Source organism: Apium graveolens, chromosome 6 (genome assembly GCF_009905375.1).
Source record: "Apium graveolens cultivar Ventura chromosome 6, ASM990537v1, whole genome shotgun sequence".
Taxonomy (NCBI): Eukaryota; Viridiplantae; Streptophyta; class Magnoliopsida; order Apiales; family Apiaceae; genus Apium; species Apium graveolens.
In genome coordinates this window covers 220,246,945-220,267,219 of record NC_133652.1, presented here as the reverse complement: position 1 = coordinate 220,267,219, position 20,275 = coordinate 220,246,945, and the positions used below count along the sequence as shown (strand labels likewise).

The 20,275-nt window shown below is 33.8% G+C and overlaps 1 protein-coding gene across 1 annotated transcript; it reads right to left on the bottom strand.

Annotated features, from left to right (window-relative positions):
• Nucleotides 1-114: 114 nt before the first annotated feature.
• LOC141668383 (uncharacterized) lies at nt 115-9,950 on the bottom strand. The gene is made up of 19 exons (XM_074475253.1): nt 9,799-9,950; nt 9,122-9,225; nt 8,926-9,012; nt 8,735-8,810; nt 8,558-8,632; nt 8,376-8,429; nt 8,222-8,281; nt 7,976-8,092; nt 6,723-6,817; nt 6,398-6,600; nt 5,380-5,477; nt 4,470-4,573; nt 4,195-4,360; nt 3,862-3,984; nt 3,321-3,403; nt 1,985-2,126; nt 1,814-1,843; nt 1,250-1,320; nt 115-1,161 (listed from the first exon to the last, which is right to left on the bottom strand). Exons 1-19 carry the CDS (start codon nt 9,835-9,837, stop codon nt 333-335), a joined length of 2,556 nt encoding a protein of 851 aa, XP_074331354.1. The 5' UTR covers nt 9,838-9,950; the 3' UTR covers nt 115-332.
• Nucleotides 9,951-20,275: the final 10,325 nt, after the last annotated feature.

The window sequence follows — 20,275 nt, the reverse complement described above, 5'->3', positions numbered from 1 at the left end:
ATGTTTATTTAAAGAAATATGCATACATAACATGACTCGAAGGATTTTATTTTTAGTAAATAAAACTTTAAAACATTATCTCCAATTCGTTCTGTTTTATTAACTCATCCAAGATTGATTTATGATATCTATTTCTTATTTTTGATAATAAAAATTTCCAAGTTATTCGGTAACAATCATAACCCAACCTATAAGAAACTCTATCCTCACATTGGGACAAAAAATATACTGTACATGTCTGATGCATTAGATCAGTTAAATGACAGATGTGGTTACTACTACCATGTCAAAACTTTTGAGAGGTCAAATGACCCAACATCAATAATTATGTTTTACTCCAGCACTGCAACCTCTTGATCAACCCTCCAGTAGTTGGCATCATTAAACTCCTTCAATTTGATGCCACTGTCATCAGAATTATCTTCGGCTACAATCATTGGGATGCTGTTCCTCTTCAATGGCCCTGCCTCACCAACACTGCCCTCCTTTAGAGCCTGTTCCATAGCTTTCTCTGTACCCTCTAATTCAACCCCTACAAATTCAACGTCTTCTTCAAACAAAGAGTAAGCTGCGACAGCAGTCCTTTGGCTTGAATTAGATTCAGCTGATGTTTCACTTGAAGTCGACGTTAAGGTACCATTTGGTAGCATTACTGCATTTGACATATAACTAACAGGTGGTGACACCTTCTCAACTGCATTAGCAAGATCAAGGCCTGAGTTGCTATGATGATGAACTTCAAAAGGATTCAAGCTTGGCCTACGATCTGCTAAACCATTCGAGTATCCACATCCCATAGAATCAGGTATAGGTCCATTTCCAAATAGATCATCACTAGCAGATGTTTTAAACCCCAAGTGTGTGCCGCCAGAAGCACTAGACTTGTCATTCTGGGAATCCATGTCTGCAGTAGTTGTTGAAGTACTCCCACTAAGTCCATTTTGAGTGGTGGTGGTGGCGGAACTGGATATACCATCGGCAGGGTTCTGGCTTTCGGGCAACTCTTCCTCTCCAACCACCACCTCATCATCACTGCTGCTGCTGCCTCCATTTGATGCTCCACCCAAGTTGATGTCATCAACCGCCTCAGGCTGTCTATTGTGGGCTGCACCAGTTCCATCGTCTTGGAAAGCAAACCAGTTGGAATTTGTGAACAAACTTCTGTAGCATAGTAACGAAGACATCAATGTAAAAATAAACAATATTAATGGCTTTGCTTATTAAATTATTAAACGACACCCAGACTCACCTCCCTTGATCGTCACCCAGCCTCAGGGATGACATCACAATTTCAGTAGATTCATCGTCAAAATAACCATCCTGCACAATAAAAATGACAGATGCCATTAACCTATCTTTCCTTTCTTTAGCTGAGAATCGCTTGTGGGGAGGCGGAAAGTGTGGGTCTCGTAACAGTAAATGGAAAACTCTATGTGGTTGACTAAACATACATGCCATCATGTTCAAAATCATGTGTCCTTCAAGTCTGCAACTTCCTAAATGAGTACCACATGCATATCTACTGAGTATTTAAGAATTATAATGGTACAGCAAAAGACACAATTCATAAACTAGAACAACAGCAGCAGAAGCAGACAAGATATTTAGCTGTTTAAGCAGTTGCCTTGTTTAGCACCATTATTTTGGCAGTACAGATAGTGCAATCCTCGGGAAATATGGAAATAACATTAAGGGGAGAAGGGGATGTGGGTTTTAGTGTGGAAGTTGGGGTACACAAAGCTGGGGGTGTCTATTCACCAGCTTTTTGTTGAAGGAAGAAACGGTGTACATAAAAGTTAGCACTTAATATTACCTCTTCATCATGGTCGAGAACTCTCTGTCCCTGAAAAAATAATAAAGAGTATGTCACAATAATATGATAGAATATTATATATCATATTGGAATGGAGATTAAATAATTTGAAAGAGCTACATTAACAGATACACCGGCCTCCCAAAACAAACTGATTAAAAAATTGCATACCTCTTCAGAATCATTGTTATCATATATAGAATATCTAAATGCTTGACTTAGATTATTTGCCAGAGCTGCTACGTCATAATCTCGGTCTTGAATATCGTCATCATCACTATCCCTAGTCCTGTCATGCAGTGCAGTTGGACGCCTGCATTTGACAGCAAAGAAATTAAGGCATTGCCATCAGCCATCAGTAGAAAGTCAAATATACCAAATTTCCAGCACACCCTAAAAGTTGACAAGGAAATACATAACAAACAGAAAGACAAGGGTCCAGATACTAATGAGCATTTTGAGACGAGGCCTGAGACATACAATAAGCATTCGACCTAAAAATATCGAGTCTATTGTTACCTAAAATTGTCTTTGCCTTCTGTAATGACATTATTAATAGTACACATGGAATGAATGAACACCAACTTGGTGTCACCAAGATATCATGTTTAAAATAAGGAAATTTAAAAAGAGAATGTCGGAAACATCTTGTTTAAACTCGTGCAAATCCTGAGTTCTTTGAACAGTTATCTGCTAGCTAAGACTAAAACATGAAGTATCTATATTTAGTAGACAACACCTATCTCGATTACTGAAAATTGATCTCTTGACACTTGGAAAAATAATATGCTGAAGATTAACTTTTACTAACACCAACAAACACTATGAATTATGTTAAAGAGTATAAGATCTTGTTCGGACCTTCCTCTACCACCTTAAGGTTTTAGTGCGACTAGTTACTTAATATGGTATCAGAGCTCGGTTTAGGGAGGGACTCGGGTTTGAGTCATCCCACCCCTATTTATTTAATTCAAATATTTGTTGTTGGTATGGTATTTGTTATATTTGTTGTGATCAATCGTGGTGAAACACGTACATATATTTCTATATATACACACAGAGTACGATTGAGGGGGAGTGTTAAAGAGCATAAGATCATGTTCGGGCCTTCCTCTACCACCTTAAGGTTTTAGTGCGACTGGTTACTTAACAAATTCTTAAGCTAGGACTCAAAAAAACAGAAGGATTGTATTTAGATAAGAAGAAAAAAGATAGACTCCAGTGTTTAGATGCAATTACAAAGATTCCGAGACTGACAGCCTAACCAACTTTCAGGAGGTTAACATCCCACTAAAATTTTAATACTCACAAAATCCCATGCCCCTTTCCTTTCCTTTCTCTCTAGTCTCTACTAATAAGCCGTTTCTTCTCTGATTACCAGATTAACCCTGCTTCATTTTGATAAGACTATATTACCCTTGACACGTCTTCTAGAATAAGTCAGCAACACAGGAGTTGACCTATGTTGTCTCAGCAAAATACAGAAAAAGACTGGACAGAGACATACCCACAAGCCCAATGGTAAACATTCTCCACCAAGTTACGCTCCTGCAAAGCACTGACCTGCCAATCATCCCATTTGCTATTGTCCTATGTAAGAACAGATGCAGTCGTCAATAACAGATCAAACCATTACAATTGTTAATACATGCCATTGACAAGAAAAACCAGATGAATATAATGTCATTGTCGGACTCAATAGAAAGCTGAGAAATGAAAAAGTTACTTTCTTTCTTATTTCTGGTATGCACATTTATCATATTTCTTACATTTTCTTTTTTTCGTGGCTGCTTAAGGGAGGTTATTTAATAGTCGTGCTTGAATTCTCACAAGACAGACTTATATTCATTGTATTCTACTATTATGTGTCGAGGAACCTCATCCAAGCATAGTTTAGATGACTAAACATGCTAGTTATATTTTTCTTCTTCGTGAATATATGAAACAACAAAATGCAAAGTAATACAAGTGAAAGAGCATATGCCGTACAAAATTTGATTTGAACTCTAGATTAATTTAAAATAAAAAAAAAAAACTATATCACATACCTGCAAATGCACCTGAATGCGACTATCAGTTTTCCCCAGCTGAACAAGTTTGTTTGATATACGTGTAATGTGCCCAAGGTTACCTAACCGGGGTCCGCATCTTCCAGCAGCAGCAATAGTTGGCTGAGTTGTGTAAAATATTATACATTTAGATTTTAAATATAGCAAATTAAAAAGAAAAAACTCATGTCAAATCAAGTAGATGAACTGAAAATGGTCGGATGTGACAAGCCATCGAAATTATCACACAGCTAATAAAGATTTATACATGCATGCTATTAATATGTATGTTTGTCCAGGCCCATTTATTAGTTAAATTATACATATACCTACCTGATTGAGTTCACCAGAAACAGTAGGACTTCTATTGGTCTGCAGAATCCTGAGAACCAAACCACATTCTTGAAAAACATGGTCAACGATTGTAATATTCTTGCTTTCTAAGCATGAAAATATGATACTTTCGACATGATGATGCAACGCATTGTTGTATGGGTACCTGAATAAATTACAACATATAGATACTAATGTTAACTGTAATACATCAAAACATAAAACATTATGATAGGACATTAGTGTATTATATATTTGTTCCAAAAGAAACTTACTCGAAGAACAGATCAAGGACTCTTTGAATAGTTCCTGAGCTGACTAAATCCTTCTCCGCAACTTCATTGCCAATTTTCAGTAGAACAGCAATGAACTCCACAATCTAAAAGCAGGTTGACTAGTACAAATTAATAATGACAGATAAATGTATAACAGAGGAGGTAGTCATGTCATGTCGTACTTAATTGATAAATCAGAAGAGTTACAACATCCACGATAAAATTCTAGTGATATTCACTATGCATTAAGCTTACAGGAACGAGCCCATGGAGAAACTGCACACAACTCAGGGGGAAATAAATCATCATCCTTTTTATCAAATAGACTAGTGGTATGATTTGACTCAAAAGCAAACTTGTATTGTATAGTCGCATGATAACATCAACATTGTATTTACCTTACCAGTCTTACCCTCAGTAAAATATATTCGTAAACTTTCAAATGGGTGGCTCTTTACTACTCCCTCCATCTCATTTTAGTTGTCACCTTTGGATTTGTGCCGGTCAAATTGACTTAAGTTTGACCGAAATTTATTAATAATTTATAATTGAACAAAATAAAAAAAGTAAATCACCGGAAAGTAGATTTAATCTACTTTAATATATAATTTTTAGTTTTTTAAAATTATATAAGAGTAATGTTTAATCTTTGGTCAAAAATTGGTCAATTTGACTTCTATAAAAGAAAATGTGACAACTAAAATGGGATGGAGTACTAAACAAATCTTAAAATGGCCAATTTTCGTGTACTACTCTGTTTTGCGGTAAACTGAGTTCTTCTAAATGCATAGTGATGATGACTACTTCACATCAGCAGAAACACGAGTCAAATTTTAGCTTGACTCTGTTAACTGTCTTTTTTTAGTAACAGTATATAAAGTGGCTCCAAATTTATGTTTATAATAACAACCTTTAAACGATACTTGCCAAGTGGAGGCCTCAGTTCTCCATAGGTTGTTGGCAAAACCTTTTCATCAGAAGAAACGTTCAGTAGCATCAACAGGTCACCTGCACAAATAATTACTTTAAATTAAAATTTTGAATTAAACGAGTTAACACTCGTATTGACTAATATAAGACTGATTATTCGCATATAAAGGTATGAACTAAGTGGGCCATCGATACTACCCAAATACATGGAAATACACAGAGTTTCTAAAATTTAGTCCACAAAGCAACCCCTTGGACTTGTCAAATTGAAGAGTAGAGCAGTAATATAGAAAGGTCTTGGTGTATCCGATACAGCTCGCCTTCTTCAATGGCCTAATAAATGGTCATGCAAGTACACCACTCAGTCAAGGTTTCACTACACATTCCACTATTTCTTCTTCCCACATTCCCCGGGTAGCTGACTAGCTTCGCATAGGAGACCACCATAATCCGTATCAAGTAAATAGTATTGTAAACTCAAGGTGGACAGTGAAACAGTTGTAATATAATCAGCATACCACTTTTCCCTAAATTAGTTCCTTTAACAATAAATACAACCCTACAAAGGTAACAACAATAATCAGCTGATAATAAGCTACCCGAGTTTCACCGACAGCGCAGAAACAATGTCATACATTTATATAGGGCCTGTTTGACAAATCTATTATTGGCTCTTATACGAGGTAAAATTAAAGGACCTAAAAACCCATCGTGAATGCTTTAAAAGCTCAACATTGAACTATGACAGCCGGTTAAAGCATTTTTGAATCATAATTGACATGATTACTGATGTATAAAAATATTGAACAAAATTAGATAATCAAAATTTGCTGCTCAACGTAAGTATTTATATATTACAGTTTGATCATATCAAACAAGTGATGCACTTAAGAACAAAAAACACTGGTGCTGCCGACAGAGAAACATCAAACAAAAGAAATATAAAAACCAAAGTATTGGGAAAAAAATATCTAAAGAAAGGTTTCCAAAATCATTACCAAGTTTCGGTAGCATCGCACCAACTGTTTCAGGGTTCAAAAGTACAGGTGCCTCGTATACATGACTTCTGAAGGAATGAATAAAGGGAGAAGGAAATGATCTTTTAGGATCAAGCATCGATATACAGACAGACAATGAGTGAACAAGGGCCGATTTTGAATTTGAGTCTTCTAGTGCATGACCTAATATCCTAGCAACAAAACTGCAAGAAAATAAAGGCTTCAATTCTGAGTACAGTCTGCCATGTGACATTGTAGCCTAAAAATCCTATAGCATTTGCATTGAAAGACAACAAAAAAGACAAAGCTTTTGCATTATATGAACCTTGAGCTAGAGAGTTTAGTGTTCAATGGTGACATTAGATTCCGAGTTATAGCACATAACGTTTCAGCTGCATTAGCATGTACTTCCGGAGAACTCTGCACCATCAAGAATCATGTTAAGCTTATAATCAGATCCTTACGGTCTATGGAGCTGAAATCTAGGGCCCCATACATTTGTGCAGTGAAAGCATCGTATGCTTCTTTTGAACTCGAAAGTCTATCGAGTATCAAGCATCTACCTATTACTAATAGGGATAAATCTTTAACATCAATGTGTGTAAAAAATTTAAACTGTTATATTATCGAATTGTGAATTTCTGTTTGACTTGATATTTCTAGATTTTAGAAAGATGACACAGATGTCAATTTATATTAAAAGGCATATCACATTTCTTTTACAGGCTCGTTCACCGAGTAACCGCAATTAATTTATGAAATTATCCTTTTTATTCGTCAAACATCTATAATAAGAAAGTCAAAATGTAACACTGAGCTTTTCCAATCCATTTTGAAAATTTAAAATAAATGAAAAGTACATTTTTGAAGAAAACTTTATATAAATGTTATTCATTTACACACCATTATTTGCCACAAGTTTCCAAATTAAAGCAAATGAGAACACTTATTGTTACTTAAAAATCCGGCTACTTCTTAAATCAGAAGTTGCAGTGCAAGTCTATTAAAGGAATCATATTTTAAATATAAGTATTTAACAAATATAACAAAGATTACATATATATTAAAAGTATAAGACAAATTCAATCATAAATAAATAAACTCAACTTATATTTTCAGATTAACAGATATAAATAACTTAGTTGAGTAGAATAGGTAAAAGTTGAAATGATGTGATAACTCTTCTGCAGAATCGAATAAAGTTTTTGGATTTTTTTGCGACAAATTACTTAGATATAACAATCTACATATATTTTACTGATTTTACGATTCGATTTAATAAAAATTACTATACCTGAGTAAGATGTTTATCTAACTTAAAGTCTGGAGATGTGTAATTCAAATTAAATGTAAGAGAAGAGAACAACCATTTCTGGATGCATCATATAAATACATGTTTTCTATTAATAATGAGGGTTTATTGCGACAGGAAAAAAAACCTAGTATCAATTAATGCACTACAATCGGAAACTACAAAATGTATTATTACTTAAAAAAGGTCCTCGACCAATCGAGTTTTCATCGCAAAGCTATAGATACCAACTAAGATATCAAACTTAAATTATAACATTTACCCACCAATGGACTGAGTTTATCCACAATCATTTCCAGTAAATTGCTATTTGCCAACCAGTGCATCACATCCAAAGAATTGGGAAACATGTGATCATCACCGCCAACAAGTCGAATCAGAACCTATCACAAAAGCTCAGTAAGAAAGATTCTTCATGAAATATAAGTTAATCAACCTCAAACCCCAAAATGTCAAAGACGACAATACTAAAGAACTTAATGAAATCTTAATAGCAGATCTTGAGCGCTAACCTCCATGATGGATGTAATACCTATCAAGTCAACCAGCTGCTCAAAAACATGCTGATGGGACTGCAAAAGGGCCATTTCTGATCATGTAAGGTCTACGCATTAAAATATAGAAGCTTTTAGTCAATGTGAAAAAGATAGCTCTAAGTTAACCAACCTGAACATAGTTCATAAGCGGTATCGTCTTCCGCATCATGAGACAGATCACAACCTACAGTTTGGCAATAATCCACTATATGTTGCAACTATTCATAATACTAATGGATAGTTTCAAAGAAAAGGGCTACATACACTCGCACAAAATATCATATATGTAAATATTGTGTAATACAGCCATACCTTGCTAAAATATCCGGCCAGTAAGGCAGTATGAGAACGAGTCGGATCCAGAAAGGAAAAAAGCAATTCCATGAGCTACAGTTGCAACAGTTGAATTTAGATTACAACAAATATCAAAGATTAATCAAATTTTAGATACTTATTAAGCATAACACATAATCAAAAGTAGATTTGTACCTCTTCTTCTTCTACCAGAGTTTTGAGGATAACATCAATTTCACATGTAAATATTTCACAGGCAATGAAGGGAAACCTAGGAAGAAATAAAATCTGAGCTGTCAGGCAGGGGACTTTTTTTAATTTTACACCATAAATGAACAGCTTATATTTTTTATAATAATGTAATAAGCACTGAATCTGTAACATACTTGAATATACGTGTGCTCTCAGCATCCTGTGGTGGTTCATTGATGATGTACTGCAATAACTGTTTCACCTGTGCCCTATCTCGCAAACTGTAACATGTGTGTGAATTTAGTTACTAAACACAAATTCGTAACTTACGTAACTAGAAGTTTTCGTGAAAATTAAAACTATTTGACAAAAATGATACAACTAGATTACAAATTAATGAGACGACTGTTTAAAGCTTTGCATTCTTGTATTATCTCCTCCTCGTCCAGAAGCTCTTCTAATGTGAAATTGTCTTTGTCTAACACCAACTCGACCTAACAGCGGCAGTTATAGGTCAGAGGATATTATGAAGAAATACAGTGAACTAATAGCACATAGTTAAATACTAACTGTTTTTTAAATTTATGTTATTATGCCGAAATTAACAACTGGATGAATAGAGAACACAACTTATAAGAAATTATTATATATGTAAAGAGAGGTTTTATTTCTGGTAGCAGAAATAAAACGCATTTAATTTTCCCTCTCTTCCATAGTTATAATGCTAGACAAAACGTCTGTCTACAATTCATTCATTATAGATGTTTCTACTGCTTTCCTGTACTAATTATTACTATTATTCCAACTAAATCAGTGTAGAGACCACACTTGAAGCACCTATTACGATCTAAAACCGGAATATTACGGAAACTTTTTAACACGAAAAATGCTACATTATTCAATTCATACATTAATCGTAACAATCAAACTAAACTAAATTAGGAAGTGAGCTCACATAACTAACAAAACAGTAAAAATAAGGTACAATTTGAAATGATAACACTACATACACAAAATAAAAGGCAAAAAATGAATAGTAAGTAATAATTGAGCTGAAATAGACTTACAGGTGAAGAAGCAGAGAGAGATGCAAGCTTCCAGAACATGGCGAATTATATGTAAGTAAGCGTGTAAGTATTGTAAGTATTTTAAGAGAGTGGGGGATTGGATCTGAAAAGTGAGGGAGGGAGGGAGGGAGGGAGAGATTTAAAAAGGAGGTGGGCTTTTGAACAACTAACAAAACCAACCCTAATTTATGTGCCTCGCAACGAGGGAAATTTATTATAAACATTAAATAGTTCTTTACTCAACCGTGGATAACTATTAATTTTATTATAAAATTTCATTACAAATGTAAATTTTTATTTTTAAAAAATATAAAATTTTAATTTAATTTAAAATAATAATTATATTTGAATATAATAAAAAGATTAATAATTAAAATTTTAAAAAATTATTTATTTTAAATTTAATTTTGCAGTGAAATAATTTTTAATAAATTTGATTCTACTATACAACCAATTTAAATTTTTTCTTTAAATTTCAATGATTTTTAAATAAAAATTATGTAATTTCAGTTTTTAACTTGATAATTAAAATTTGTAACTATATACGATGAAAACTGAAATAAATTATATATTTTATATTTTTAAAATAATAATTCTTCATGTTTCTCTATATAATAGGGTCCCGACCATAATAAATACATCCATTCCATTTATGCAAGTTACGTGTGCTTGGTGTGGCGCCCTCCAAACCCGGGGTCTAGATTTGGGGGTCACTTGCCACTAAATTATAATAAAATAATCACAGCGGAATAATATAATAAATACGACCCCATTACCTGCACTGGATCGATCACAGGTTATAGTATGGAACAGGCACTACTACAAATCAAGTGTTATTACAAACCATAAGTCTAATTAGTTTTACAGATTATTCAAATTTTATTACAAACCTCTAGACTATCCAAGCGTCCCAAAACAGTCTACCCGGAATACACACCACTATTTACAAGCACTCGACTTCTGACCAAACCTGGATCTCAAGCTTGCTCTGGCTTAGCTGAAAGATTAGATTGATAAACAAGTATGAGCGAAAGAAATGCTCAGCAAGCAATATAAAATGTACTTGTAATGATAAACCACATTCCAATAATAACTGAACAAAAGAATAAAAGCAGTAATATTTGATCATTAATAAAAACTTCACAAACTATCAACAATAAATGATAACTTTTAGATTGGAATCTAACTCCGACGGACGTACTATCACATGCTGATCAGCCCGTGTGATAGCACAAGGTCATGATTCATAGAAACATGTCCCCAAAATACGAGTACTCAATTAAAAAGGCAATATACCTGCCTGTGGCAAAAATGGTGTCATAGTATTTCATACAACACATAGAAATAGCCCTCCGCTGGACCGTCCGTCCCGGTCACTTACGCATTCATCCAATCCATAAAACATTTTGATCAAAGGAGCCGAATCAAAGGACATCCTTAACCATATAACTCCCCATTTCTCATGGTCCCGAGTTATCTCAACAATCGATGGCGAAATAACTAGAATAATTAGTTATTCGCTAATCTCAATTCAATGTTCCACTGTATAGAGTGATTTATAGCGAAATATATAAAACGTTTAACTATTCTGAACTTAGAATAGTATGTAAATCGAAAGAATAAAGTTCAGAGTCAATATCAATTGAATGATAAATGAAGATAGAGGTACTTGCATAATATAATTCAAAATAAACGTCACCTGAACAATAAGTGAAGTTAGGGGTACTTGCCTGGTATGCTCAATAACCTCTTACTTTAACTCTGTTTCTAACTGCTGGCTACTATCTCCGTTTAACCCTTGACTGCGCTCCTTGCTACTCGATTCTATAAACAAAAGGACTATCTTAATTGACAGAACTAAACTCAATCAACGTAACTATACGTCTTGACATCTACCCGATCGTTTATAACTAGCATGGCATTTTAAAACTGAAACAGATAGCATGTATATCACGTAACATGTAATCATGGTATTTGTATAACACGTACTCACATATTTCATGTAACACATAAGTCAGATCATTAAAAGGTACGTCTCAGTGCATTCAGAATGAAAATTAGGTCAATATTAGCATTTACCGATCAAATACTGACTTAAACTGATACACAAATCAAATGACATTGTAATATAAAAGAAATTAGGTCTCAAAAGTATTTTTATTGGAAGCGCAATATTTTTTTGAGTCTGTACGCGTTCGTTTCGTATTAAACGGACGAACGGTTTAATTGTTATGAATAAAATAAGAAATAAATAGATTTAAATCAATTAATAATAATATTAATTGATTTTTAAATACCCAAAATATAATTTTTAAAATTTAAAAATAATTTTTAGGAATTATTTGAGTTAATTATAAATAATTTACATTTATTTAACTATTTATAAATAAAATTAATTGATTAATTTATTTTTAATCAATTAATTAAATTTATAAACAATTAACCAAAATGAATTATAAATAATTAAATCAAATGGTATTTTTGAAAATAATTAAAGAAAATAATTTTTAGAATTTTAAATAATTATTAAATGAATTTTTGTAGTTAAAATATTTGATTTTTAGAATTTTAGAAATGAATTTTGATTTAAATTTAAAAACAGAAAACCAGAAACATAAATCAGAAAAGGAAATGGCCGGAAAATGGATCAAAGGCGGCAGGGGAAAGGGCCGGTGACCGGTGGACCAAGAACACGGTCACCGGATTCTGGAAAAACCCAGAATACGGCGCCGGTTCCGGTCACCGGAAACCAGGTCCGGCAGCCCCCAAATTCAACACAATCGATACGGTTTTACCCGTATTTTCACCCCAAAACAATCCCCCACTCTCCAGGCGAACAGAAAATGCCCCAAACAATCACAAACAACGAACAGAGCTCCGATTCCGGCGAGAATCGAGCTTTATCCGGCGAGTTCATCGGAAAAGTCGAAACCACACAATTCTAAACGAAATCTAACCTTCTATATACGGAAATAAAGCTGGTAATCCCAGGAATTCATTCGTGTATTCATAATCATCAACACATAATCAATAAGAACAGAAAATTCAATCAAAATTCGATTTCTCAAATCGAATTCGTACTACCTAATTAAATTATCATTTGATACGTTTTTATATACGAACAGGTTCAGAATCATCCCAGGAATCTAATTCAAGCATCAAAATCAACTGACAATTAACAGAAATTAAACACCCAATTCAATTAAAAACGAAGAACATCGTTTTTATAAAATACTGAACCTTAGTTCGAGATGTTTGTGCCAAAAGAACGGCCTTGAATCAAGCTTCGATTTGCAATTAAAATCACAGCAAACAGATGTCTCTAGCTATATCAATCGATCGACTTTGTTCAAGAACAAACCCTAGAACCCTAAATCCCCAATTTTATAATTTCTGATTTTTGGGCTATTTTTAATAATTTCTGAAAATAAAATAAAAATAAAATAAAATAAATCTGGTATTTATATATATACATAACTTAATACCCCAAAATAAATTAAGGGTGTTTTTATCCCCTAATTATAATAATTAGGCCCCAAAATAATAATTACGGGGAATATTTTTAAAAACGATAAAATACAAAATTAATGCCAAAATTCCCCGAAAATTGCGAATAATTTAAAAATACAAAAATAAAGGGTATTTGAAATACGAAAATTTTTATAAAAATAAAAACATCGATTTTGTGGGGTTTGTCGTCCCGGTGGGGTCCCGGTCCGTTGATTTTTGAAAAACGGAAACGATCCCTAAATTCCCCGAAAATTCCAAAAACACGTAAAATACAATCAAACACGTATAAAATCAAATAAAACAGGTATCCTAATAAAGATGCTGATAATTACGCGTCCTGATTGTAGATAAGTTCTTATAATTGCAATTTAAACATATTTTAATCAACCGAAAAATTTTCTGGCCCGCACAGAAACACACATAACAGTTATAACATCTCATATCATAGCAACAATTACTTTAAATTTATAAAACACACAATATTTATTTATTTAACATATAATATTCACATAATTTTCCCGGATATTACACTTGGGCACTTTTATCCGACCACAAAAATTGCCGAAAATGTCCAAAATGGCAAAACTCTAAAAAAGAAGGCGCGTAGAGCGCTTTACGATGCTAGCCTTAAATTCAAAACGCTAGCCATCTAGCGTCTTCAAACGTTGTATATTAGGTTTTGTGGGATTGGGTTCCGCAAAACTTACTAGGCCTCGTTTGTTTCGATTTAAGCCAATTACGTAATATAAATTTCTTTGGATTAGAGAATACAATCGGCTCGGTCGAAACGGGTTTAATAAAAATCAAACATGAACCCGAATTTCTTTGTCAAACACGAACCCAAACCCGAAATCGAAAACACTCAAATCACTAAACCCGAATCCATCGGGTTGTTCAGGTTCAAATTTATAGATCTCTCCCAAATTGCACCTTGATTCCCACAAACCCTAGTGAAGGAATATCAGGATATGATTCGAGAAAATGGGTTACAGGCCTGACGATATTAAAATTGTTGGGGTTGATTTATAGGTTCAGAGAAGGCACTGGATCAGACTTCTAAGAATGAATTTTTTGGTGAAATAAGATAACAATCTTGGCCTATAGTACACTTGTTTCGAACCCTATTATTGAAAATATGCTTAACAATAATAGAATGTTAGACTTTAATACAATAATTTATTCAAAGTATAATTAGTTTAAGTATTAATATTGGTAATGTATTATGTTATATATTATAATAATACTACTTATATATGTATATGTTTTTATAGATTAATGCGGGTTTAGGGTCAGGTTCGGGTCGGAACGGAATGTGTTTGAAGTATTCCTTAAACCCGAACTCGATCTGAATCTAAATTCGAAATATTCGTGTTTGGTAAAACCCGATCGGATCAGTATAGATCGAATATCCATCAATTCTATACAAATTAACATCCCTACCTTGGATTGTAAATGAGTTATGGTATTTGTTAGGTATGAAGTGCAACACAGAGAAGGGTGAATGTGTTTTCTTGATTTTTGATTAACTGTGATAATTTATGACTTATGGAACAAAACAGTTAAATGAATTTATAGTGATAAAAATGCTAGATACAAACACACAAGCAATTTATCAAAAACTCACTTGATTTGTATTAAATCAATTTTGTCTTTCTACAAATTTGTATTTTTGAAAATAAGAACTGTTAGGTCCCAATGTGTTTGTAGAAGGGGGGGTTGAATACAAACAGTACCGAATAATCGAATTAAATGCGGAATAAAAAATATGAAACAAAATTCAAGTTAAATAAAAATATTATTAAACTTGAAAGGTGTTACAACAACTGTATCGATTACAAGGAATTAATCTCAAATTAATTATCACAAATCTAGAATAAATTCGACATGAACTTTTTCTATTTTTGTAATAAAATGATTCAAATGCTAAACGCAATTTGAGATTAAGTTCTAGGGATTTTGATCCGCTAGATTGTTACACGAGAACAAGATAAAGATTTCTAGTTGATTGGATTTAACTTTACAATCTAGAAATTGATCTTGAAGTTGCAGATGAGATGAAATATTTGTGTCTGCTTCTTTTTCTTTGTTCTCGAGTTCTGTGTTCTTGATTGGATGAATATTATTCTTTTTGCTGCTTCTTTGTCTTTTTAATTCATTCAACAGAATTGAATTGAACTGAAATGACAATCCTATAGCTGGCAAGACTTTCGGTAGGACAATGAATTGAACTAGCAAGACAATCTGATTGAACTACAATGACTTTCGGTATGACAATCAGTTGAACTAGCAAGACTATCTCCTTCCCAATAGAACTTTCGGTAGGACAATTGAAATGACTTGGCATGACAATCGGTATGACAATCCTGATTGTCATGCTAGTTCATTTTCAATTGTCTTGCTGATTTAAGACTGTTTTTAATCCAATTTAAATTCTGAAAATTCTTAATATTAATTCAGAATTAATTAATCAATTAATTTAATTAATCAAATAAATTAATCTTTTGCAGATATAATTTATTTTCTTAATTAAATTATATGACTTAATTAATTAATAGAGAATTAATACTAATCTTGAGCAGCATCTATTCTTCAGTATATTTTCTGAAAATCACTGAAATATATGAATCAATTCCACCACTTCAATGTTGACACTCGATGTACTGTCTGGTTCATGAGTGACTAACTTCCGTGACGTTTCTTCATGTCTTGACTTTGATACTTTGATTTTCTTCAGATTAAATCCTTGTAATTAATGATACTCTGACGAGATCTCTGTCACTTGATTAAATCCACACTCTTGAATTATATCACTGAGGCATGATCAATTTCTTGAACTTCTTCCAGTGAATTAATTCCTCAAGACTGTAGATGAACCTTGTTTCTGAATCCTTTGACAGATATTACTTTGCGAGATCTCTTTGACGGTAGATCCACTATTTACTTATTACATTCTTATTTAAGTTGAGTTGAATCCTCGAATATACAAATAGGCTATGACATATGCCTTACAATCCCCCCTATTTGTTTGTTAGACAATAACACACAAATACCTAGATGATAACTCAACTAACAAATAAGAAAAAGATATAAAAAGAAATGCAAAGTAAATAGTAGAAAAGTTCTGGACTAGATTTAACATTTTCCAGATTCCAAGTAGATGTTCCTCTAGACTGAACATATCTTCAAGTAGTTACATCTTGATTTGTACAACCACATTTCCTGTTGAGAAGTCCATATCTCTCATGCTTCTCCCCCTATGAGAATCAACTGATTAAAGAAGATCACCTTCGTTTACCACCTCTCCCGTACAATAGGATCCGCAGATAAAAACCAATGGTACTCCCCTTTTGAAAACAACTTCTTCCCTTACTAGAAAATCACCTTGTGTTTACCACCTCTCCCGTACAATAGGATCCGTAGTTACAAACAACAATGGTGTGGTGTAGTGTAGTGTACATGTAGGATATTTTTCTTCCTCCCTGCTATTTCTCCCCCTTAGTTGAGGAATCCTCCAAACTATTACTTAATCTTTTATCTCCCCCTTAAAGAAGGAATGTATGCCGTCGTCTGAAGGAGTTCTCATATTTCACTTGGTTGGAAAAGAAATAACAAGAAGTTTCTCTTTCTTCCTCACTGTGAGTGTGTGATTCTGTTTAGTGTACCTCACATGTGTTTCATTCTTCTCTCCACTCGTGTTTACACTCATTCTCAGAAGTGTATCACTCTTCTCTCATAGCTCCATAATCCAGCTGTACCTGCAAGGAAAATCACCTTAGCCATCCTTAAGGAGGTCACAGGTGCAATGGGAGTTCACAAATCCCCATCCTTGTTAAACTCGTCAGATGAATCTGAGTCATAATCTACAAGTTGCTAGTTTCCCTTTTAGGGTTCCAGATTTGAATTCTGGGAAGGTAAACAATGATCCAACGAATTTAGCATAAAGATCAAAGTTCCCTTCTAATGTCTGTGAAGACATTACCTTGTGACTCATCAGGTAATATCTGAATCATTGTCAACAAGTTGCCGATCTGCACATATGTCAGATCCACTATCCGCAGATGCATCCAGGGGATTTAAGCCTGGGGAGGTAGACACTGACCACTGACATATGGCTTTTGGATCAGTATCCTCTCCTAACACCTGTAAAGGCAATTGGTCCATTAACGAACCTTGAACAATCGAATCTGACCTTAAAATGGTCGAAACTCTTGTTTCCGTCAACTCATCCTTTGTGTGTGTAACCTTTCCTTGTGCATTAAGAATTGTTTATATTTAAGGTGGTGACACTACATAGGATACCTTGGCCGACAGGCAAATTTCAATAGACGCACCCTGTTGAGAGAATGAATCTAGTAACTGTTTTTGTGCCTTTTCAACCATTACATCTTTTTGAGAAGATGTATGGGGGTTAGCAGTTGTCTCGGTTTAAATACTACTCATCTTTGTAGGAGACAGAGCTACTGGGTTGACTACAGAACCTTCCTTATGTGGTGCACTAAGGCACTATCTCCCTCACGCTTATTCATACTACATTTAGTGGTAAGAGAGTGTTGGTTGGTTCTGTTTTTGTGTTTGTCTTTACAGTCTGGGATAGACGTTGTGGGTTTTCAACCTCATGACTGTCAATGAAAGAAAGTCATTGGAGACTGAACCTGTAACACAGAATATATGGCACTATAGAGATAAAATGTATTTAAGATTTATAATGAATGAAAATTATACATTTAATCTTTTGAGAGTAATGATGTACAATAGTGATTTCAAAGGATTTTACATGAAATAAGAAATCACTAATGTAGAAAGAAGTTTGATTTTTTTTTAATATGAATGAGTTTTCGATAAAACATTGATCACTTAGGGTAAAGTCTAAGTAATTCTCATTCATGTCAAAAGCTTACAAATATCTGCAACATAATGTTAACAACATATCATTGACCGATACTTGTCAAGTACTTTAGATACTAATTGTTATGTTGCATAAAATTTAAAATAAAATAAAAATAAAATAAAAAAATAATACAATACAAATAATAATAATAAAAACAAATATCAATGAATTAAATACCAAATATCTATCAACAAGATATCAACATTCAATTTCATATATCATACAATATTTACAATTAAAGAAAATACAAATAAAAACTTATATAAATATTGCAAAAATATAGAAACTATTTACAAGTTCAATGATAACATTATCAATATATCACTGCACATATAAAACAATATGATTGTGCCTAGTGATAAGAGAGTTATAAATATGACGACTCTACTAGTTCATATAAAATTATAACTTCTGTTAGAGTGCCATACCATGTCCTTGACTATTGCTTGAGTAGTACACTAGTTCATACCAACCTGAAGTGAGATTGTGAAGAAGAGATTGCATAGTCCAATAGATCTGCAACTGCAAAGTCCATGAACTGAGGTGCATTGACTTCCTCTTTTGACTCACCAACCAGGAATACACTTGTACACATCTTACTAGAGTCCAATTCCAAGTGTAATGTGCATCAGGTGCCTGATATGTCGTAATATTCTCAAGTCTCATCACTGGTGCTATATGTTAGATACTGCTTCCTGATAATAACCTAGCACTGTATACAAAATTTCACTGATAACATATCCAGCTTGCAAACAGCCATATCCCTCAGATAAACCTTAGCTTTTATCTCCAAAGGTAACCATGGGGCCAGCTTTCTCAACCACATTTGATAGCAGGACTCTATCTCCGGTCATATGTCTTGACGATCCACTGCCAAGAATCCACACTACCGGTTACACCTGTTTAATGCCCTGCAACACAAATGGATTAACCCTTCTTCGGAACCCAAACTTGGTTGGGCCCGGCATACTTGTAGAACTGTCCTTTGTCAGGCAAAACAACATTTTTAATTTTAATTGCCTCAACTTTCTCAATTACTGAACATTTGACCTTGTAAACAGCCTTAACAAATTTCTGTTTAAGCTTAGGCACAAATGTCTCCTTTCTAGCCTTAGAAGGACTAGCAGTCTTAGACCTATCATGCTTCTTGTTATTCACATGCTGACGAGGAGTAGTCTTATCATTAGAAATATGCTTACCATTAAAATAAGCATACATCATATTAAAAGCACAAGACATACAATTAGAAACACCACATGCTTTATGAGAGTAATTAATAGTAGGCAATTTATGCATGACAGACATGGCATTTTTGTTATCCAACTCATGTGTGTCTGAGTTAGTCTCAGTTGCTTTCACAACTTTGACTGGAACTTTCGACACACTTGACTTGGAAACAACCTTCTCATTAGCATGATCTTCAGCACGTATTTCTTCCTGAATAACAGAAGAGGTCGCATCAAATGGTTCAGTAATTGATGGTTTATAGAGGGGTTCATCAACACCCTTAAGCACATGTGGTACTTCCCTCCCTTTAGCACATACACGAGGAGGGGAGTTTATGCCTAATTCTCCAATAGCAACATTGTAATCATAACCTATTCCAGATGTTTGATTAACAGATTGCTTACTGTAGAACTCTTTAGCCTTCGAACAAGAATTGAAGTAGGCTCTAACCTTAGTCTCAAGATCGGTGATCTTGTCTTTGAGAATAGTTTTGAGTTTTCTATAACAGTCAACTCTATTCTCTAGAAAAGATACTTGTTCTTTTAATTTGTCTTGATTAATGTGCACAAGTCTTAATTCATTGACCTCTTTCTCAAGGTCTGTGATCTGTAAACTTAACAGTTCATTATCACGACGTGCACAATCTAAGTTACCTCTTAGATGATAAACCATTTCAGCATCAGAAAGTTTTACCTCTATTCTTGACGATGAAGCGTTTCCATCAATAACCATAAGAGCAAGATTTCCTTCATCTTCATCTTCACTGTCAGTATCATCCCAGCTTCTTCCCTTTGCCAGATAAGCCCTTTCAGAGTTCTTTCTTACTTGCTTTGGCTTCCTACATTCTGTGGC